Here is a 23,098-nt window from a genome sequence, read left to right on the forward strand (position 1 = left end):
ATATAAAAAGATAAAGTATGTAACTTTGATTATTGAAAGTTCCATTGCTATTTGGAAGACTTACAGAAGTGTTCTCAGGAATCAAGGGCAAAGCTTCAAATTGTTATTTGGTAGTGGTTTCTGAAAGCTCCTGTGTGCATTTCATAATATTGCTGTAAAATCCTGTTGACTTGAATATATGTGTATACTTTACCTGGTGCTTTACCATGGCACATACCTTACCTAAGCAGTGGTAATGTTTGGTAAAGTGCTTGAAACAATTGCTAACTGGAATTAGGCATTCTTTTACCACACTTTTTGAGGTGCAGTTCAGTATCTTAGCACAGCTGCATTTGTTCATGCAGGTTATATCAGATTTATCTGTTTAAGAATAGAAACATGTTAAATGAGTGTAGAAAACTTTAGAGCTTTATAAAAAAAGATCAGGAATGAAAATACTTGGTTTTTGGTTATCAATTAGTATGATGCTGAAACTATTGCTATTGTGCTATGGGTATGAAATGAAAGTGTTGAATCAGTCACCAAATCAGGTTGGAAGGGGCCACGGGGGAAACATCTGGTCCAACCTAGAGCATGTGGCACAGGATTGCATCCAGATGGTTCTTGAATGTCTCCAGTGAGGGAGACTCCACAACCTCTCTGGTCAGCCTGCTCCATGTGCGGTCACCTGCACAGTAAAAAAGTTCTTCCTTGTGTAGAAGTGGAACTTCATGCATCAGTTTCTGCCTGTTTCCTCTTGTCCTATACATACTTAGGTTTCATTTTTTATTAATTTTAAGTTTAAATATTTTAGTTTTTATTAAGCTTTAACATACCATGTAGCCTGTCTCTAATACCGTTCTTCTAGTTCCCAGACTGTCAGTATCAGTAATGATGTCCTGTTATTATCAGCATAAAGGAAAGTTCTAGTTATTAAATCCTTGGATCCATATGTGCCCTGAGGTACTTAGTAAAACTGAATGAAAACTTATTCTTTTTTTCTTGAGTTTTCTAATTGTTTCTGCTTTATTTATAGCAGACTGTGGCCTTTGTTTCTTCATATTTCTGGTGTAAGCAAAATTAGTAAAGTTTTAATGCTGCTTTATGCAACTGGACAGTCAAGTTTTCATTGTTTTTACATTCACTACTATTTCTGAAGTGAGTTTGCTTGTATACATTGTTATAGACAGAAACATGTATCATACCCATTTTTATAGACAAATTTCCAGTTTTCCATGGGATTTCATTATGGCATAGATACCATCTGGTTAACTTTTGGACCTTAAAAAATAACTTAATTTGCATAATTTCTGTAATGAAGAAATTCAAGTTACAAAAATATTTCTTAAATTTGACATCTCTTTTAAGTAAATATAGAACTTAAAAGAAACCTAGACAAACTTCCACTTCATGTTCCAGTCTTTATTTAACTATTCCTTGTTGCAAGGTTGTGGAAAATACTTGCCAATTAGCGAACTTTGCGCATCATAATTAAAAGGTTAGCACAATAACTATCTTTCAGTGTTTTGATGAGGGTTACTGGATGGTAAAATACTCCGTTAAAAACTTGCTGTAGATGGTGCAGATCTCATGTTGTGTAGCCTGGTTTAAATAGGCATTACAATAACACTATTCCAGGTGCATGGATGCAGACTATCTAGGTTAGTTTGAAAGTTTTCTGTACTTTTAAGTAACAGGAATGAAGGGAGTTGACTTTTTTGAGTCGACCATTCATACGAGTCTTGCACTTTCACAAAATTAATGGTTTTTAGCTTAACAAAGAAACCAGGAGGTAAGAAGCTCAGGTTGGGCTTCAGTTGAACTTAAGACTCTATGCCTGATGTTTCCTGTTGGATGACTCTCACCTTTCAAAGGCATTCAGCTCATAGAGACTCAGGTGCTGTTCAGTCCTGATAAGTGTGGGTATTTGGCTTACAGTTCTTGTATTGTTTTCCATATTTACCATTCACTGAGTCTTCTCTCTTCGAAGTCTGAACAGTGTGACCATTCAGCAGTTAAAGGACTGAAGTGTTTTGGATTCCAAAGCATAGTTCACCTAAAGACTTCAAGCCAGCTGGGTATTTTGATTTAACTGTTCAGAGTTAAACATGATCACTGCTGATTAGCATGAGAACGCTGTAGCTGCATCTTGTTTTACAGCTGTTAGTGTAGGAGCTTCTATAATTTCTGATCAAATCCTTCCTTCCGCTGAACTGAGTGTGCCTGTCCTCTGGATAAAATTCTTTTTTGAGAGCATTTTCCTAGGGCTTACCCTGTGGCTTCACTGCTTTGTCCTTAGCACTTTATTACCTAATGATTTTTTTATTTGTTTGTTGTCACATTGAGTTCCGTAGTTGAACTGTTAGTTCTTTGATCTCCTAGGAAGAAAGATTGCTGAGCAGTTGCATTCTCAGAACAGTGTGGGTAATTGACAAATATTTGGAATTGACCAGCAGATACATAGGAGAAATTTCCCTTCTAAAGTCAGTCTGGATATAAAGTAACTAGCTAGCAGAAGCATTTGAATTCTCCTGAAGGCTAAGACTTTTATAAGGTGAACACAGGGGTGACTTGGATGACTGGAAAAAGCAAACTTTTGTGACAGAATCCTGTGGTTTGAGGAGAGCACTGCGTGCATCAGAACTAGGTAGAAATTACACGAGTGGCTCTTATTTCCCTTTAAGCCCTTGCTTCCTGGCAAGTTCAGTTAGAGTAGCTTCTCTACTTGAAGTACCACACTTTCTCTGTTTTGATTGGCTTGAATTGACTGAAGGAATATTGTTCTCTCCTTTGATGATTATCTGATTTAATACAGTGTTTCCAAATTTCAGACCTGGTTCACTTTTTCTGTATTGGATAGAATATTCATAGCTCATTTCTTCTGTACATGAGTTTGCAGAACTGTAAATATGAAGTTAAAAAGACCCAAGACTGTAGCTGTCTATACCTGAAGACTGAGAAGGGGGTAGATATATAAGAGAGAAAACCCATTCAAGTTATGAGTGTCCAGACTCTTTCTTCATGTTTGTAGTTTTAGCCAAACTTAAAATTTTATCAGCTTTAAAATTTTCTTTTTTTGTCCAGTAAGTTTTCAAAGGTTTTTCTCTGCATTCTAATTTTAAGAGTGTGTTCATTATTGTGGTTTGTTTTCATCAGTGGGTTACACCTTGTTTCTTACAGGTCTTCATTGCCATCTAGTGGCTGTAGTTGTTCAAAGGACTCAGTTTAGAATAAAGCTGAAAAGAGTAAGGGTATGAAAAAAGTAGGGATTTCTTGTGTTCTAACTAGTAAGATAAATACAAAAGAGTACATGGGGAAAGAAGGTAAATGTGTCATGTGCTTTATGGTGTAATATTATTTGGAATAGGAGGTTTTTTTTTATTTTTTGTTTTGCTTTTGGTTGTTTGGTTGGTTTTTTTTAGCAAAGTATTGCTCTGTTAATAAAAGTTGACACTAATTTTTAATCTGTGTATTACTTCTTTGTCAGGAATAGCTCATAGCTGATGACCATGGTAATTTTGAAAGATTCATAGATATTTCAGCTGGATACATATTGATATAACACCTGCTTTTCTGTGTTGTAATAGAACGAATGTAAGTGGAAAATTTCAACTGTAGATTTATAGTCAAGAAAGAAAGTTCGAAGAGTTTTTTGCCTGCAGGCAGTAAATTTTTTTCATTTTCATAACCACCAAGACATTTTAAATTGCAGTAAAACTTAAAATATGGTGATTTGTTTCTCTGACAGAAAGCATACATTATTTGTGTCCATTAACCAAAAATACTACAAATACTTGCATTTAATGATACTAATTCTTAATATATATGTATTGAATTATGATATTACTAACGGCACTTTGGTTGCATCTATTAAGAATTATGTAACTTAGAAGAACAATTTGTATCTGTTAAATAAATGTGATCATGCTGATAAATAGGAGTTTTACACTGGATTTTCATTATGAAGCTACCATTAATGGTGTTTAATAATTAATAAATAAGAATCATTTAGGATGAAAAACACCTTTGAGATTGAGTCCAACTGGCACTGACCTTTCTTGCCCAGGACCCCCACAGACACTTCAGAAACGGAATAATTTTGTTCTCTGATCATTTTCCATGACTCGGAGGCCACAGTTCAGTTCACCCCCTGCCCTGGCAGCTTCTGCCCACGACTGCGACGGCCTGCGGGCAGCACAACTGGCTGCTGCCCCAGCATGGAGCCTGCTCCCCCTGCTCAGAATTCAGTTGTCTCAAGCCCAATTTAAAAAAAAAAAAAAAGACAGAAAACATCACCTGTAAGGTAGGAGTCATTGTTGGGTTGTAGAAATGCCAAGTTATAACACTACTCTCCAAATTCAAGTAAATAAAATAATCAGAAACTTTTTCATGTTCCCCTCCCTTACATGCCTCCTTAGCTATCTCACAGTTTGGTGTACTCATTCCACTTTAATCACAGTGAAATGATGATAAAAACACAGCAGCTTGTTTACTAACTAAAACTAAACCTTTCCAGGATTTGGGCTTTAAAAATTTGCAGAAACTTCAATACCAGTCCATTATAATATAATGCTGAATTTAATTTTTTACATATTTTTCTAAGTAGCATTTAGACTGACAGTCAGTGCTGCTGAAAACTAGGCAATATTTTTTACGCATACTTATGAAGATATAAAATTATCTATTCCATTTGAAAACTGGGGAGAGATTTATGTGTGGATGGAATCAACTCCCTCCTTGCTTATGACAAAATTCTAAATGTTTAGGAATGGTAGTCAGCAGTTGTCCATTAAATTAGTCTGTGGGACTGTTCTGTGTATATTAATTGCTTTGTCATGTAAATCACCTGCAAAATAGTATAACTTTTGAGGCCTTTTTTCCTTTCTTTCAGAAACTCTTTGTAAGGTGTTTTATAGAGATGCAGACTGTTACCTGACATATATTGAACTGGAAAAATTCCCAGTGACAGTGCATCTACTGCTGCTTTTCCTTGCTTTTGCTGCCTTTATTTTTTTTGTTTTAATTTGCGCTTTAGAAAATCTACAAGAGAAATGAAGAGTATGCCTATATAAACTCAAGTGCAAAATGTGAATGTGAAAACATTGAGTATACATCAGTTTGTTTATTTGGAAAACTGTGTGTAATTCCATAATGTGTTCTTCATTTTCAGGTTCTTTTGTCCTCCTCCATGTGTGTATCTCATGGGCAGTGGGTGGAAGAAAAAAAAAGAGCAAATGGAGCGGGATGGTTGCACTGAGCAGGAGTCACAACCTTGCGCCTTTATTGGGATAGGAAACAGTGACCAAGAAATGCAGCAGCTGAACTTGGAAGGAAAGGTAGAAAAACTGTAATAAACCACTAAGATAACTAACTGCAAAGGCTATTACAGCTACATGGTGCATATTTCAAGGAATGTCCTTTCTTATTTTTTGATCATTTTCTTACACTCCAGGTATTACATAATGGTTGGAGAAAGAATCCCTCAAAATATTTAGGAAAATTGAGTAGTTGATTTTGGCTCATAGGGTCATAGCAAGGTATTAACCATTAATTTTTAGGTTGTTGATGCAGACTCAGTAAACTGTTAGGTTATTTGGTAGGCATCATTGTCTAATTAAAGTATGGTTTCTGGCCCAAACTCTCTGTCCCGCTCCTTGGCTTGCATGAGTGGATAATCTTATCAAGGAAGGATCAGAATATCTGCTGCCAGAAGTAGTCTTTTAAGTCCCTTTGCCTAAAAATACGATTAAAGTAGTATCTTAAAAATTTAGTAGGTTATTTTTACAGCGGTGTAAATTGCTTACAAGATTTTTTTTAAGGCATTTCTGATGACTTAAATAGTTGGAATAGAACTAGCAGCAAAAGTGTTCATTTTACATGGTTGCTTTATTAAGCAGTATTTTATAGCTACCTGGTATTTCCAGCACAGTCTACCAGAAATGCTTCATATATACTAAATAGGAAAAGAATAATTGAAGTTCTCTATAAGATTTTTTTTTTTAATTCTGTTGTCACCTACCATAAACATTTAGCCAAAAGTAACTTCCTTGTGTTTCGAAACACAATCATTTCCCATCCTTTCAAGAAAAGTTTAGTTCAACACATTTCCTGCATAGCCGGTCCCTTGTGCATGCCCAGTGTAGGGTCTATACAACCCTAATCAAATGTAATTTTTAGTAGTGCTCTTGACCCCTCATCAGTGGCTTTGACACAATTATGGTCTCCAGTCTTGTCTTCTAATCCTGGTAAGGGTCTTTAGAATGATCATAGAGTAATGATGTTGAGTGCAACACTTCACTGAGCTAAACAGTAGACATAAAAGAATGCCTAAAAGATGCATAAAAGAGGAGATGGAAAAAACAGGTTCTCATCTGTTTTAGAAACTGTTGCATCAGTTTTCCTATTTTATTCATAATTAAATATGCTTAGCTTCTTGAACTGGGTTGACTTCAAAGAATAAACCACAGTATGTTTTCACCTACAGAATTATTGCACTGCCAAAACATTATACATATCAGACTCAGACAAAAGAAAGCACTTCATGTTATCGGTAAAAATGTTCTATGGCAATAGTGATGACATTGGTGTGTTCCTCAGTAAACGGATCAAAGTCATCTCCAAACCTTCTAAAAAGAAACAGTCACTGAAAAATGCAGACTGTAAGTATTTCACAGTTTTTCTTTATTTTGAAATTAATTTTGTTTCATACTAATTTTTTGTTACATATTCTAAGGTCTAACTGCAAGGGAAATACAATGAAATTTTCAACCTCTGGTTTCTTGCTGTATTTCAGAACTGTACACATCAGTGTATTTTAAAATATTCCAATATAGTTAGGTGACCCTGTTGAGTTTTATGCAGTCATGGTTAATTATTTAGTAAATGTAAATGGCCCACCCAAGCCCCCTTGTATTCTGAAGAATTAATTCATGTAGACAAGTGTATAAGGAATGTTCTACCTCAGTTTTCTAAGCTATTGGGTGTCTTTAACTGTGATGATCTGGTCCTTAGAATGTTTGATTAATATCAAAGGGATTGCTTTCAGATTGTGATAAATGACTAAGTATCATGTTACCTAAAATGCACTCTGTCACCTCACAGCCACCTTCTTATTGTCTCATGCCATTTTCATGTTCTTATTTTTGTTTTGCATGGTTCCTTTCAAGTAGTCACTTAAGAAATCTGTATGGTGATATTTCACCCAGATTTATTTGCTTACCATGTTTTTCAACTAATGATATCTCTGGTGCTAATGTATAATTGGGAACGTTTTTGCTCTTCCTCCAACATTTTTTGCTTGCATACCACTGGAGCACCTCAAGAGATACCCTTTTTTTTTGTTTGTTTTTCTCTCTCTCTTCACTAGTGCTTTAAAAGGCTCTTCCATCTGTGTTGGGCTGGAACCCATTCACCTATGGAATGTGGATCTCGGGGCCGCTAGCTTGGCACATGACTAAAGGCAATCTGTTGCTGTGCAGTTCACGCCCGTGGGCTCAGAGTATGCACTGTTGAATTTGTATTCAGACAGATAGTTTTGACGGACAGTGAATGTGAACCAAGCATTCTTCAATAGTAAATGTGAAACAAATAGAACAACATGCCCATTCTGATGGCAAAATTTTAGTTGCTGGTTTTTTTTAGGGGAGCAAACTTTACATTTCTCTCTTGAATGATAAGTAAGTTCGGATCTGAGAACATTTCAGGTTGCATGGTTATAATTTGACATAGTTACATCTATCTTCCTTTCAATTGCTTGTGATTTATAAGAATACTTTTTCTTTATATTTCAAATATTCTTCAAATGATTGCTGAAAGTTTTGTCTTAAGTACTTCACAAGGGCAAGCTAAAGTTTCTGCTTAAATAATCAGCTGGAGAACTATGAACGGAAGGAGTTTTCAGCTGGCGAGCACTGGCCCTTTTGGCTAAGTTGCAAAATTCTATGAGCTAGCATGCCTTTGGAGAACAGCCACTATGTATGTTATTGCATTCACACTTTTATGACTATTTTTGGTCTTTCACAAATATAAATGTTTTCTAAATTAACCAATATTTGATAATTATGTCTTGATTTCAAGTATTCTTCAGTTTATTTCATGTTATTTGTGACTTTTTGATACTTCTCTATGTAATAATGAAGTAATTTTATAATCTCAAGTCTGTATGTGTTCCTTGCAGTATGTATTGCATCAGGGACAAAAGTGGCACTATTTAATAGACTTCGATCCCAAACAGTTAGCACCAGATATTTGCACGTAGAAGGTGGTAATTTCCACGCCAGTTCACAACAGTGGGGAGCGTTTTACATTCACCTTTGTAAGTAAAAGAAGATCTCTGTAATTCTTTTTCACTTTCTTTCCTTCATCCTCACAAAAAAAAAAATCCTGCATTTTTTCCTCCATATTAATTGTTCATATGCAGGCTTGCTTAGTTACTGAGTGTATATTTGATGTAATAGTGTGATGTTAAATGTTTCTCCTATCAAAAAAAACGGTGATTAAAACAAGTAATTCTGAAAATTCCTGTTTCATGCAGTGGATGATGATGAATCAGAAGGAGAAGAATTCACAGTGAGAGATGGCTACATTCATTATGGGCAGACTGTCAAACTTGTATGCTCAGTTACTGGCATGGCACTCCCAAGACTGGTACAGTTTCATTTCTCCAATGCTGTAATTAATTTATAGATGGCAACTTAATGTAATTCCATAGTTGGGTTTGCAGTGTTTACAGTTTTTGGCCTTGTGTGTTGCCTTTGAGTAATACATGTTTTATATGGAAAATGGCATTTGTTTTAATTAAAGCATATTTTTGTATTTGCAGATTATTTCTGTAAACAAAGAACAACTTGTAAAATCAGGGAATTTTTCAGAATTTAAGCCTGCCAAAATAGGTTAATCTGTCTATTTTAAAAACAGTATTGCAAATTTATTTGTTCCAAAATGCTTCAAATATTGGTATTGAATAGATGAGTAAAATATTTGCAGCCAGTAGGACTCTTCCATGTGTTGAGTTCCAGCACAGCTTTAAAAATGTTCGACTGATTTGAATCTAAAAGCACTTCTGTGTACTCCTGAGGATGTATTATACCAGTAGCAGCTTGCAAAAAGCCATCTTTTCATATTTATTAATACTATCTGTTTTAAATCTGAAGCATGGGAATTGCCTCTGGAATAACCAGTTAAGGTTTGTGAACCAAAAAAAATAAATTACTTCTGGAGACACAGTACTGGGTTTTGTAAATAAAGTTAAGTATAATTATGGATTTTTTTTTCCCCTGTTTTATGCACTTAATGCCAGCCTAAGTGGAATTTCATGTGATTAATAATGAATAGTGCTTCATATGGGATCTTCTCTGAAATTGTGGTTTGTCAGCCTATTACAAGTTTCATACAAGGTTCTGCCAATTCCAGTTTAGGTAGAAGCAATCTTTAGAATGCACCAATATAAAAACAGGCTTCTTGCAGTCAGGCTTTTGTTCTCCTTTCCAGAATAATTTTGCTATGACTGTAATGTGAAATTCTCTCCCAGTACCAAACTTAGCTAAAAGAAAAAGATAATAGCCTGCTCAGCATAAATGGTACAAAATGAAAATTTTGTTTGACAGTAAAATCATTTACACTGGTTACACTACAGATATGGTTCAAGCGCAGGAAATTCAGTAAGAGGGTGTCACTTCTTTATGGAATTCATGTTAATACTTTTTTATTGCTGAAAGGAGATGCCATCATTTATTATTCCAGAAACCTTACTTGTAAGTATAAACAGATTAAAACAAATTAGGCCAAAGGTTCCTGTTTGGTTTGCCATGGGGAACATTTGTCATACTGCCTTACAGGACTGATGGAAGGTGATGCAATTAAAAGATAACTTGCAGATATTTTATTAGCAAATGCAGAAAATTTAGAAGAAAAATGTTTAAATTTATTTTCCTAATAGTACTATTTATTATAATTAGATATTGTAGAGGACATAGTTGAGCTTCTGTTTGTCAGCTTAGAAATACTCAGGCACTTTGGCTGCTGCATCTAGTAGTGCTGCATAAAGCATTAAATTTCTTTCTAGGAGTTGAGTTAAAGTTATGAGAAACGGATTTTCACTTGCTAAGGGAATAGCTTTAGATTTTTAGAAATAAATTGGTTAAATAGATCTGAATTAAGTCAGCAGTTATTTTTTCACTGAACTGCCAAATGTAAGGAACAATTGTTCTTTGCAGTTTTTTTAAGTAATATTTAATGACCAACTACTGGTTGTCTACTGATAAGACATGTTATGATTATTTCCAAAACTATACTTAAGGACATCTCAATACCTTTAGTTAATCCTTATTTTAATTATTCTCCTTCAGCAACCAGTTTGCCACAGAATGTTGTTGATCCGATCATTGGTGAAAGCTTCTGTGAAAATAATCACTAAGAGCAGTAATAATAATTGAAGACAACAGTATAATTAATAAATGCTTTTTTACACCAGCAAATGAAACAAAAGTAGATTTTGCTGAAGCTTCAATTTTTTTTCCTACCTCTTCAGCAGAAATAGATAAAATATATTTTTATAATTTTCTGTATTTATATCTATATATCTTTATATATATATTTATATATTTTATATTAATGCAGCACAGTGAAGTAGTACTGAGTATTGCTTCAATGTTGTGTTCTTGTTTCAAAACCATTAAGAATTATGAATCTAATGTTGATGCCAAAATGATAGGCATGAAAATGTTATAAAAAATTACTTTGCACTTCCTTTACTGACTGTATATATGTAATAAAGTATACAAATTGTTCTAAATATATATATGTACAATTTTCATTCACAGATAATTCGAAAAGTAGATAAACAAACGGCATTACTGGATGCAGATGATCCGGTATCACAGCTCCATAAATGTGCATTTTACCTTAAAGACACTGAGAGAATGTATTTGTGCCTTTCCCAGGAGAGAATAATCCAATTTCAAGTAAGTTGTTGAAAACTGTTTCAAAAGGTGAAAAGTGTAGTTGCGAAGTTTTCCCAGATATCCCCAAAATATGTATGAATGCCATTTTTGCAGTAGGTTTTGAAAAGAGAGGATGGAAAGCAATAAGCTGTTGTCTGTGCCTTTCCAAATCTGTTCTTCTTTCCTCATAATCTTCTTCCATGTCTGTCTGGAAAATGAATTCTGGTTTCTCCAATGGAGGAAAAGGAAATACTCTAGAAACTTGTGCATGTGATCATGATACTGTGGTTAATATGTTGACATATGCCAGTGGAGCTGCACCACTTGTTTGTGTGTCCCTTTCTAGGTAACAGCAAATAGGAAATTATACCGTTGATAATAGTCTTGTTTCATGATGAACTCAGCAGAGCTGCCATGTGTTGCTCTTGGCGAAGAGTGTAAACATAGACAGCTGTGGCAGTTGCCCACAGTTACTTGAAAAGCCACAGAAATTTGATTTGTCTGTGAAGAGTATAACTGTCTCAGGAATATTTTTTTCTCCAGCAGGTGGAGAAAAACATGGGGTTTTAGTCTTTTGTTTGTTAGCATGCTTCCATGTGGTAATTTGTACCAGACCAACAAGGACCCTGACATTGGCTCAGCTGGTCAGAGCATGGTGCTGAAAGCAACAAGGTGGTGGGTTCAATCCCTGAACATACTCAGTCTTTACTTGAGTTGGACTTGATGACCCTTTGTGGGTTACTTCCAACTCAGAATATTCTGTGACTCTGTGAAGACTTAAACCAAGTTCAGGACTACCTAAATATTGAAATGTTCTTTAAATATTTTGGGGGCAGCTCAGATAACAAAGGGTGTTGGGAGATAATGCTGTGCTTCAGGAAGATGGCCATTCTTGGGAAAGATTCAAGACTTTGTTAGAATAGCTATACCTTCTTGGGTAAGAAAAGTAGAGGTAGGAAATTACAAGATAACATTGAAGATGTCCCTTAATATAAGGGAAGGGACAGGAAAGCTTGGTGAAGAGAGACAGTTCAATTCTGTCCTGAGTTGGGACAATGGAAAAGAGAATATGAGAAGCTTTGTTCCTATTTCAGTAAACATATTCATGACTTGTGGATCAGAAGGGACTAGATCTGTTGTTTCTACCCACAGCACACAGCAGAAACACAAATATGTCAAAATATATATATATATATATATATCTGTCAATATATATTCTTGTAAAAGAGAATGGACTGTCATTTAGAAGAGAAAGCTGTGCAATGTGAACTACAATAACTCAGGATCAGCCTGATATTTAATCATTCTTAGAGTACTGTATGGGAAGTGCTGAATGAAGAAACAATTCCTGCTTCTTTGACAGCTGCCTTAGTTCATCATCCTGGAATTGCCTGTGGGACTATCAGGATGTTCTACCACTCTTCAGTTTCAGCAACACCCATGGAGCCCAGTCTGATAAGAGCTCTGAACTTTCTACATGGGTAGGAGTTAGATATAAGGACACTCCCTATCCTAAATTCTTTTAATGGAGTAGGTACCTGCTGCTTATTCTTGTTAAATAAAATCTGGTAACTTGCACATCAGTCTGTTACCATGCTTTGGTAGGTGAAATCACAATGGAAGATAAACTCTTTCTGCCAGTGTCAGGAGAGAAATCCTGTTTTGTCTGGGTTGTTTTGGGTTTTTTTGGATCAGAAGACAAAGACCAGGGAAACAACATGTGTATACTGTTCCTATAATAGGAATCTAGACAAACTAGTCACTGTTGGAAAAAAAAAAACAACCTACCCAAAAAAGTCCCAAAATTACCAAAACAACAATAACAACAACTCCCCAAAATCCTGAAACTTTAAGACAACAAGTCTCTCTTGGGTGGATGGAAATAGCCCTATATAGAGACCATAGAGGCTTAAAGCAAAGAGGCTGTAAAAAGTCTGCTGATAAGCATAAACCTTGAAATTCAGTTGCTGAAGCACCGGCCAAATCTCTCTTTCAAGACATGCATATGTTCTGGAGCATGGAAAGGGGTTATAAATTGTGCCTTACTAGATCAGTGCATAGTCCATGTCTGTGTCTAGTCTACCAGCAGCAGCAGGAGTTGGTGCTTAGGGGAAGCAGGTGGATCTGGTTGTTTTTCGATCCAGTGTGGTTGTACTCTGCCAGCATCCACACTGCTTGTACGAAGTGTGAAAGGCTGCATTCCTGATTCTTATCTCTTAGTGTCAGTTTTTAGTTGTGTACGTTGGTTTCATTACCTCATAATGTTCCTTTTCTCCAGTAATCTGTGGCAGAAATTTCAAGAGGTGTCTTGTTCACTGTGTAGTGTTTGCTGTATTTGTTGTGAATCATGTAACAATTTCTGAGAGTGATTCCTACTTCGTTTTGTAGTATTCAGTGAGCAACAGTTCTGCATTCACTTAGCCATGAACATCTTAATTTCTTCTCTCCTAATTGGAAAAGTAGAGTCTTCTCCATTTTGTCTCGTAAGTTCAGCACTCATTGACAGTTTTAGTTGCCCTTTCTGTCCCTTCTCTTGTTTTTTCTGCACAGCTTTTTTTGATGGGGAGACCACAGCTGCACCCAATATTACAGAATTAGGTGAACAAGGGATTTACACTGGCAAAATAATACCAGAGAGCTTGTTCTCAACACTTGTTTCTGATGGTGTCCAACATTGTGTCATCAATCCCAGCTGCCACTGCACAACAAGGTGGTGGTTTCAGAAAACTGTCAGTGGCAACCCTAGGTTCCCGAGTTGTAACTTCTGTCTCCAGCTGAAGCAAGACAGTACATGAGTACTAAGCATGATGCTAAGGCATTTTAATTTTTCAGTGACACCTGCTGAGAAAATTGACTGAAAGGAAAGAAAGGGTGAGAAATGTCCCTGGTGCCCTATTTGGAATTGAAAAGGAAGAATGCTTCTCTAGAAGAGGAATTGAAACCTTTAGAAGATTTCTGTAACAGATGGAGTAATGTGTTATTGAAATGATTCTTGATCATAGTAACAGGATTTTGAGAACAAATTCTGTGGAATTTGCCTTCCACATCGTGGACTTGGGAAATGTGAAAAAAAAATCAGTCAAGTATCTTTTTCAGCGTTGTTCATTTTTTCATATCCATGGTTTTATTTGTCATGATTCAAAGTACATCATTCCATGCCAACAAGAATTGCAATCAGTCTATAAGAAAGGTGTCATGCTTCAAAGTAGTATACAACAGTTCCTATAGGATGGCTTCACTTTTGAAGCTGGGCTAGTAATTCAGAAGCTGAATATGTTTCTGATGGAAGTTTCATTTAGAAATGCTGAGTTTGTAGTTACTGTCCATGTCACACGCTTCCTTTGCCAGCTGTTTTCAGTGCTTTCGACATGATTGGACCAGAATGAAGAGTCCACATGAAAATGCAGCACTTTTTTTTTATCAACTGATATGGACAATTCATGCTACTCGGTGTTTATCTGCCACTTTGAAGAGTGAAGGTCATGGTTCCATAGCAATATATCCTTAAAGCTTAATGGAGGAAAAAATAATCTAGCTATTAGAATTTTTTGGTCCCATGTTTTTCTGTGTTTAACCTATATGCAATTTTCTTTCAGGTTGCTAGGTGGTGAAATTGTTCAGAGAGGCTTCTGTTGCCATAAAAAATATTTATCTGCATGTTTATCCATCCATCCATCCATCCATCCATCCATCCATCCATCCATCCATCCATCCATCCAAATTTAGTAGTATTTAGAGGGAGATACTAGATGACCTTTGAGGTCCCTTCAAATTAAGCCATTCTGATTCCATTATTCTAATTTGTAAGGCTGTCATTTCAGCTTCTCTTCTGTGTTTTTGCACAGACACTGATATATAAGCTTGTGTTTTCTTTCATTTTGTGGAGGGTGAAGAATGCTAAAAAGAAAAAAAATATTGAGCAGATAAAAATCATAACTAATAAAAAGTATTCCACTTCAGTCTGTAGCTATTTCAGTCATTTTGCCTTAATAAAAGATCTGTTCTAAAGCAGCTACTTCTAGTTGCTGTAGTTTTTTATTAATGCCTATTGAATAACATTAAAACTTTGAAAGTTGAACTAAAATAAAACTCAAACATAAGGTTGGAAAGGTGACAGTGTCCTAGGTGAGAGTCATGGTGTTCTCACAAATACTAGTTTTCTAAGTAGTTTTTGTGAAATGTGAAGAGTGTTTCTGTAGGTCATACTTTAGAGAAAAAAATAAGGAAACATGTTTTTGAAATAACAGGTGTTATTACTGGATGAGTTGGTTTTTAGGTCTATGACTTGACAAACATGTCTACAGATCAGATTTTAAACTTTTCTTTCTCTCTAAGGCCACTCCATGCCCAAAAGAACCAAATAAAGAAATGATTAATGATGGAGCTTCTTGGACAATCATTAGCACAGACAAAGCAGAATACACATTTTATGAGGGGATGGGTCCAGTCCATGCTCCAGTGACACCCGTGCCTGTTGTAGAAAGTCTACAAGTAAGTTGGTAGTTTGTTTTAATAAACTGTTTTATATGAAATTATTTTTGTTATACTCATGTAGCTTTCATGAAGTCCTTACCTCTTTTAACCTTCATCTTGTGAAATACTGTAGGAAAACAGTCTTAATAGCTTTATAAATAAGAAAATTACTTTGTTGTAATAAATTTTCTTACTTACATTTTAGAATAAATTAGTCTATCCATCATAGAAATAATACTAATATTGTTGTATACAATTAGAATTTTATTTCTGAAAGTACCATGGCAGTGATATCCCTAGGACTGGTGTTTGATTATTTAGAAATTGTTTTTGACTCTTGCCAATTATAGATCAAAGAGAGCCCTACTAAAAAAAAAACCCAGTATTTGGCAGAGGAAAAACTTAAAGCTCCTCTAACACCGTCACTGAAAGATTTTGTTCTCTGTTTTCAAAGCCTTGTTGACATCTATTCTAAGTGGCCATTATCAGAACTTGGAAATTCATTCATAGTATCAAATTATTGGCAATACCTTTTAGATGTGTTACTTCTTTATACTTCAGTTGTGTCTATTGTGTTTGTGTTTTGGTTTTGTCCAGCTGATCAAAACAGCACTGTTTAATGGTTTAATGTTCTTATCTGCATGTGAAGGTTTTGTTTGTGACTTTTTTGGTTGGTGGGGTTTCTTGTTTTTTGGGTTTTTTTATGAGGGGTGAGTGTTTATTCTTAATAATGTATATTTGGGGGGATTTTCTTTTTCTATTTGCTCCATTTCCAGTTGAATGGTGGTGGGGATGTAGCAATGTTGGAACTCACAGGACAGAACTTCACTCCAAATTTACGTGTCTGGTTTGGGGATGTGGAAGCTGAAACCATGTACAGGTACAGTATTTTCTATTACTTTAATGGCGGTTTTGTTTTACTGGGTGCTTTGAAGAGTGTATCCCTGTGTCCACACCCAAGGAAGGGTACACTTTCCTGCACTGCAGAGAGGGGTCTAGGAGTGCTGATTGCTAGAGGCTCAGGATGAGTTAGCAATGCACTCTGGCAGCACGGAGGCCATACTGCCTGCAGCTGGTCAAAAGATGTTTCTAGTCCCACTGCAGACAGCACTGGTGCAGCTTCACCCTGAGCACTGCATGCAGTTCTGGGCTTCCCAGTTTAAGAAGGCTGTTCAGGTACCGGAACATGTCCAGAGAAGGGCAGCAAAGATGGTGAAGGGCTGGAAAGCCCCTATGAGTTTTAGCAGAGGACTTTGGGCTTGTCTGGTTAAGAGAAAAGTAGGCTGAGAGGTGACCTCATTGCTCTCTGCAGCTTCCTGAGCAGGGGAAGTAGACAGGGAGGTGCTGAGCTCTGCTTCCTGCTATCATGTGCCAGGACACATGGGAATAGTTCAAAGCTGCACCATGGAAGATTTAGACTGGACATTGGGCAATATTTCTTTACTGAGAAGGTGGTCAGACACCAGAATGGGCTTCCTAGAAGGGTCGTAGATGCCCCAGACCTCTCTGTGTTTAACCAAATAAAGGGTATTGGGCCTTAATAATAGGATAGTAACTCTTGGTTAGCCCTGACGTGGTCAGTGTGTGCACTTAGTTGAATGTTGTAGGTCCCTTCCAACAGAACTGTTCTTTTCTATTGTATTCTTTCAGTTTAAGTATGTTGTACTCAGTTGACTCTCCTGTTTTTCAGATGTGCAGAGAGCATGCTTTGTGTTGTTCCAGACATTTCTGCATTTCGAGAGGGTTGGAGGTGGGTCCGACAGCCAGTCCAGGTTCCAGTAACTTTGGTCCGTAACGATGGCATAATTTACTCCACCAGCCTTACCTTTACATACACACCGGAACCAGGGCCACGGCCACACTGCAGTGCTGCTGGAGCAATCCTCAGAGCCAACTCGAGCCTCATGGCTTCCAGTGAAACAAACACAAACAGTGAGGGAAGTTACACAAGTGTCAGCACAAACCCCACCAATGTCACATCATCTACAGCAACTGTAGTTTCCTAACTACTGTTGTTTGTCTGGACTTAAATTGACTTTTCGTGCTACATTCAAGAGAACTGAACAATTTTTGTGGTTTCATGGGAAAACACTTTTCCATTTTAGGTGATATGATTTGAACCTTGTTACCTGCAAGTGCTGATCTTAAAAACAGAAGCCACAATAAAAAAAAGAAAAAACCAACATCCGAAACATAAGAACTTTATTGAAAATCTATTTTTCAGCTGTGTTTTTTTAAGTGGGCAAGAAACAAAAATGTGGCTGGGATACATGTTGAGCAAACTAGAAAACATGAACACAACATAGTTTTTATGGACCAAGGAACTTGTATAAGCTTTAGTATAAAAGGTACATTTTCACCATACCTTTTTTGTATCACAACATATAGTACACTTTTGTTACCAAATAGTTTATATTTTTTTTTTCCTCTGAGCTTTTGCTCTGAAGTATATTCAGGTTCCAAGCCTGACCATGCTTGTATAATCTAATTACCATACTCTTCCAGTTTTAAAAAAAAAAATATATATTTTTGGTCTGTGGCTGGAACTGTTCCTTTTTTTAAACTGAAGTCTTGTGACTTTTTATGAACTGAAATTGTTTTTATTTCAGCAAGTAGAACCTTGTAAAGGCCAGCATATTTTTTTTAAGATTATATGAAGTCTGTGCAAAAGCTTTAAAAAATGCCTCTGCCTTGCCTGCAATACATGCAATGTATGTTAACTTTAGTGCTCTGTTTTCAGTCATTGTTAATAGTTATTTCTGTTTTTCTTTTTTAAATATGTATTTATAGTGATAATTCATGAGGTTCTAACATTACATGAGTTTTTTCCTAAAAGTGGCATCTCAAGCAGTCATATTAATGATTGTTCGTGTCACAGGCATATGTTGGTGTTTTTGAAGGGTTGTTACTGGGTTACTCCCCCTCTTCCTTGCTCGGTCATATTACATCTGAAAATGTTCCAGGATCTGTTCAGGTTTTTCTAATCTTGTACATAATTTGTATTAAGTGTAAGTTAAATGTTTTATTTCAAAAGTGGAATGTTCCAAATAACTTAATTTGGCAGCATGTCTTCTGTCTTGTTGGCATGTAACTAAAGTACCATGAGAAGTATGTGCTACAAATGGGATTGGTAGGTGATGCCCTTCATCACTTGAGAATCACAACAAGCATGTTTTTCATCATCCTGTTCAGTAAATTAGGCCAGATGTGTAACACTTGTATTGAGAACGTGCTTTCATTGTGAAGTGATCATGCAGTAATAACTAGAAGTAAATTTTATTACTTAGAAATGGGCAAATAGGAAATCATAAAGCACTATGAAGATGTCAACTCCTCCCATCTTTGTTTCCTGTGGGTTTCCCTTTATCTGCCAACAGCTTGTGCAACATTCAAGTCTTCTCTCCAGCATAAATTTAAGGCTCATTTGCACTTTGACTTTGTTGGTTGTTGCATTTGTTTTTCATTTTGACTTTACCATGTTTTCTCCCTCCTTGTAGACCTGCCTGCTTCATTTGTATTTGAAAGTATACCCCAGTAGTTAATTTGTAGTCACAGAGCTAGGCATAGACTTGTAGGGCAAGTTCTGACAGTGTGATCTTCTTCTATAAAAGCCAAAATTTCACGGTGTGTTTAGCCTTTTCTCTACCCTGAAGCAAAAGTCACAACTGCTGTGTAAATGTGAACCTGTGGTTTCCTACAGTGCATTGCTTACAAGCTTACCTGTTGACCATTTTCATAGGGTTTTTATTTCTGACCACTTACTCCAGTTTCAACACCCCACCACCATTTTAAGGCATCGTTTCTGCAACATATTTGTGTACTCTGACGCTCCATTCTACTTGTTTGCTTTAGTGTGCTCCGTTGTATGTGTGAAAACAGTGTGTTTAAAGGAAGAAATTGGTTATAAAGCATATTTAGCAAGTAGTAAAATCAGTGCCACTATCATCCTGAAATGTGCTTGTATTCTACCACAGGCCTTCATACTCGTTATTCTGTATTACGAAATGTGTTCCTGTGACGTAGTCGCGATGCTGGTTCCTAGCACTAGTGAATGCTGCCTCACCTCATCTCCATTTCAGTGACCAAGGGCAGGATTCATTGTGGCCTTATCTCTGTTTTAAACTGTTTACTGGCATTTACTTGCAAATCTGTTTACCTTTGTATGTGCTGTAAATTTTTGGTTTATTGTGTTGTGGCAGGAATCATTTCACAGTGTTTTTGTTAAAAGCACATAAATATCTTACAGTACAGTACAGCTTAGTTCAAGAGCCACAGATTTTCATCACTAATTAGACTGAGAATTAAAATAAGCAAGATTCATATATCAGATTTAGAGGGTATTCAAGAAACCATGGTAGGCAAACCATAACAAGCCTTTTAACCTTCAAAGACTATTTAAAATAGCTTTTCAGAACTTGACACATGCTTTTATACTCGTTATTTTAAATTTTCTACATATAAATGCAATACTTTTTATATTCATTTTCTTTATGTGCAGTAATTTTGCCCGATAGTTATACTGTCCTTTGACTTGTAAAGATTTAGCCTAATATCTGCTGTTCTAACACTACAGCAAAGTGGGTGAAAAAACAGCATATTTTGCTTACAAGACCATTTTAAAACACATTTTTTCATTTGGCTTGTGACTCTCTTGTTGCCAGTAGTTATTCTGTAGTACAGAAATGGTCTTCCAGGTCCTTACTGTTGTTAATACGTCCAGTTGTTCAGATATATTATCTTCCTGAACCTTTTTCTGTGGGGTGATATTGTTACATATATTGGCCTTGTGAGCTGTTATCAATTTTCATTATATTAACAATATCTCAAGATTTTGATAAAACTACTTATAGAATGTTTCAGTATGAAACTTATAACTGTTCAAGTCTAGCTGTTAAGTCTGCTGTTAATTCTGTATACATAGAAATTGAGTCTGTGTTCAGAATGTTGTTATAGTTCCAACTATAGGAAGAAGAAGCAAAGTGAGTGCTCTAATTTAGCTATGCCTTTTCTTGTTTTGTTGTTTGGAGCTGCGTTTCAGAATTCAACACTAGCGTAGTCTTTAATAATCTGCTGCTGATGTTTTTCCTAATTATTTGCCCTGAGGGCATCACACACCTGTGTTAATAATGGTATTCTGTACTTGTTTTCATTGCACAGACTTAAAAAATCAGAATGGTTACCTGAAAAGACATTAACTCAAGACATAAATTGGTGAATTCCCCATATAGAAAATATTAATGCTTAGTGAATCAAATTATCTATTGGAAGTAAGATACCCACTTGTGGATTAAATGACTCCATAGAGATGTCCATCTTGAAACTAAGATGCTCTTCAGTTATTAACCATATTATTTGCTTTCTTTCAAAAGCAACTGTGTTTATGAGTACTGAACAAATGTGTATACTTTCCTTTGCCAGACTTTTGACTTTGTTTTCAAGCACTGTACTGTGGGATTGAGTGGCAGCTTTGTTAGAAAAAGAAGTATATTAGGGTTTCTACTTAACCCTTTTAGGACTGAACAATTTCTTCCCTTTAGAAGCTGTAAAATAAATGAGCAGTTCTAACTTCGTAACCATTCTGTCTGTGTTCAGCACTGCATTTGCCCCATCTGGAGGTGCTATGCTAATGTCATTTTTTTAAATCCTGTAGCATGTGTATACATTCAGTCTTAAAAGGGTTATTTTTACAAACTGTGCACCTGTAAAGTTTCTTAGCAATAAAGGTAGAAAAATGAGCAAGTTTTTACCATAATTTTGTAGAATTAATTGCTCAGTTCCATATTTCATCAAGAAAACCCCTGCAATATGGGCAGTTTTGAGGATTAAATAAAAGTGAAATGTAAACCACATAAAAGTGTTCTTGTCAAGTGTACTCTGTGTGTGTATGTGCATAAACTACCGGGTTTCATTTTTTTCTACGAGGTTAAAGATAAAATGCCATGTTACTGTTGCTGTGACAAACGTAATTGAACATCTGTATGGTGATACAAAAGTACTTACAGTTTGAACAGGTGTTGAAATTTGCCACATTTTGTTGGTTTTTTTCAATGTTGACCAAGGAATATGGGTTTGTTTTTTGTTTGTTTCATTTGTTTTGGTTTTTTTTTTCCCCCCCAAATGAACAGTGAGTTCATCTATGGAACCCCAGAGCAACACAAAAGAAGACCAACCCTGGGAGTGAAAAGTCATCAGTACTTGTGAGGCTGTGCGCACTGGACTCCACTTAAATGGGATATGGAATGTCCACCCAAAAATATAAATTGGCTTCATTTTTGCTTGTATTATTGCTGAAGTTAGATAAGAAACTGTTTTTTAATAATTTGTAAAAAAAAAAAAGTTTCACTTTTTTATATAATTTATTAAATAAGAAAAAATGAACTGTGTTTAATTGTTTAACTTTAGCAACTTCATTTTTGCAACTAGTGCACCTGACTCCTTTAAATCTTACTCATAGTTGCAGAATGTCTGACATTTCATTCAGTTGGTTGATAACTAGAGCCAGAAACTCAGCAAATTAGCTTATTTCTTGTTTTGACAAGGCTTTAAGGAACAGCTAGAAATTATTCACTCTCAATTTATAAGCACAGGTGACACAACATTCATTTCAATAAAGTTTTTGAGATGGGAAGTGGACATGGCAGAGAGAGAATATAGAATAGCAGAAGCCTGCCAGTACTAACTAATGTTGTATTAAGCTGATTAAAGAACTACAAGTTTACCTGTAAGACTGTGAAGGAGCTAAAAGTGGCTCCTAAGTAGGGGTGGTGAGAACAACAACAAAAAAATCACTGGCTTTATAGAAGGATTACAGATTTTTTTAACTGGAACATCTGCAAGGTGTTTTCCATTAAGACACATAAAATAGTCAGAAACTCAACAGTTGTAGAACTTCGTTTATTGAAACAGGGGCAGTATGGATATTATTTCTGCAAACTATTTCCAAGACCCTTCAGTCATTTTCTGAAATAATAAACTCATTATTTTGGAACAGAGTAGAAATCAGATTTGAGGTTTCTGCAAAGAGAATGGTCACTTGCTAAACTTTAATTGTGGTGTTATTGGAAGAAACTGCCAGAGTTGGTGCTGGTCTTAGATGAAGAACTATGGATAGAAAAAACATCTCTTCAGCTAATCCTTGGCAATTACCTATATAGGTAGTCTCAATAATAAATCCTAGTAGGATCCAGAGAAAGAAGAGTAAAAGGAGAGTGATGTGAAATAACTGGACTAGAGGAAAGGATGCATTTAGTGTTTAAATCTAAAATGTACCATTTCAGAACTACTGAACTCGGTCAAGTAGTTGGCCTTTCACAGTGCCCTGTTCAGATTGCAGTTGCATGCTCCTAGCAGGGTAGAAAAAACTGCGTGCTCAGTTAGTGTCTCTGTAAAGGATATTTATTTCTGATAGCCAGTAGCACAAGCTTAATGTTAGATCAAAAGCATGAGGAGTTACAGCCCATATTACTTCAAATACTTCTGTATTGAATATAGACATTAATGATGTATGCTAAAGTGAGAGTTGAGAAAGTCTTGATTCTTTGTAGAAGCAAACTTGCAAGTTAACTACTGTCTGATGACATCTTTCAGATTCTGCATCTCCTTCAAATATGGAAAGGGATAGTTAAAAGTTGGATATTTTCTGTTCTGTGTGCTATTGCCTTTGTATTCTAGTCTCAGTTCCCTTATTTTTCATGTGTACTTTTCCA

The 23,098-nt window shown here is 35.9% G+C and overlaps 1 protein-coding gene across 3 annotated transcripts in view; it reads left to right on the forward strand.

The window, feature by feature from the left end:
* Window positions 1-21,246, forward strand: part of RBPJ (recombination signal binding protein for immunoglobulin kappa J region) — a 58,497-nt gene extending 37,251 nt beyond the window's left edge. For all 3 annotated transcript variants that reach the window (XM_088056552.1, XM_005517790.3, XM_014262377.2), the window contains exons 4-11: window positions 5,150-5,315; window positions 6,464-6,638; window positions 8,156-8,293; window positions 8,513-8,625; window positions 10,800-10,940; window positions 15,255-15,410; window positions 16,169-16,272; window positions 17,083-21,246. In XM_088056552.1, coding sequence (XP_087912678.1) covers window positions 5,150-5,315; window positions 6,464-6,638; window positions 8,156-8,293; window positions 8,513-8,625; window positions 10,800-10,940; window positions 15,255-15,410; window positions 16,169-16,272; window positions 17,083-17,398 — 1,309 coding nt within the window. In that variant the 3' untranslated portion in view covers window positions 17,399-21,246. The remainder of the gene's footprint in view (window positions 1-5,149; window positions 5,316-6,463; window positions 6,639-8,155; window positions 8,294-8,512; window positions 8,626-10,799; window positions 10,941-15,254; window positions 15,411-16,168; window positions 16,273-17,082) is intronic.
* Window positions 21,247-23,098: the final 1,852 nt, after the last annotated feature.

The sequence above is a fragment of the Pseudopodoces humilis genome, chromosome 6 (genome assembly GCF_049639895.1).
Source record: "Pseudopodoces humilis isolate 2021_Gansu_Grassland_sample_001 chromosome 6, ASM4963989v1, whole genome shotgun sequence".
NCBI classification, from domain to species: domain Eukaryota; kingdom Metazoa; phylum Chordata; class Aves; order Passeriformes; family Paridae; genus Pseudopodoces; species Pseudopodoces humilis.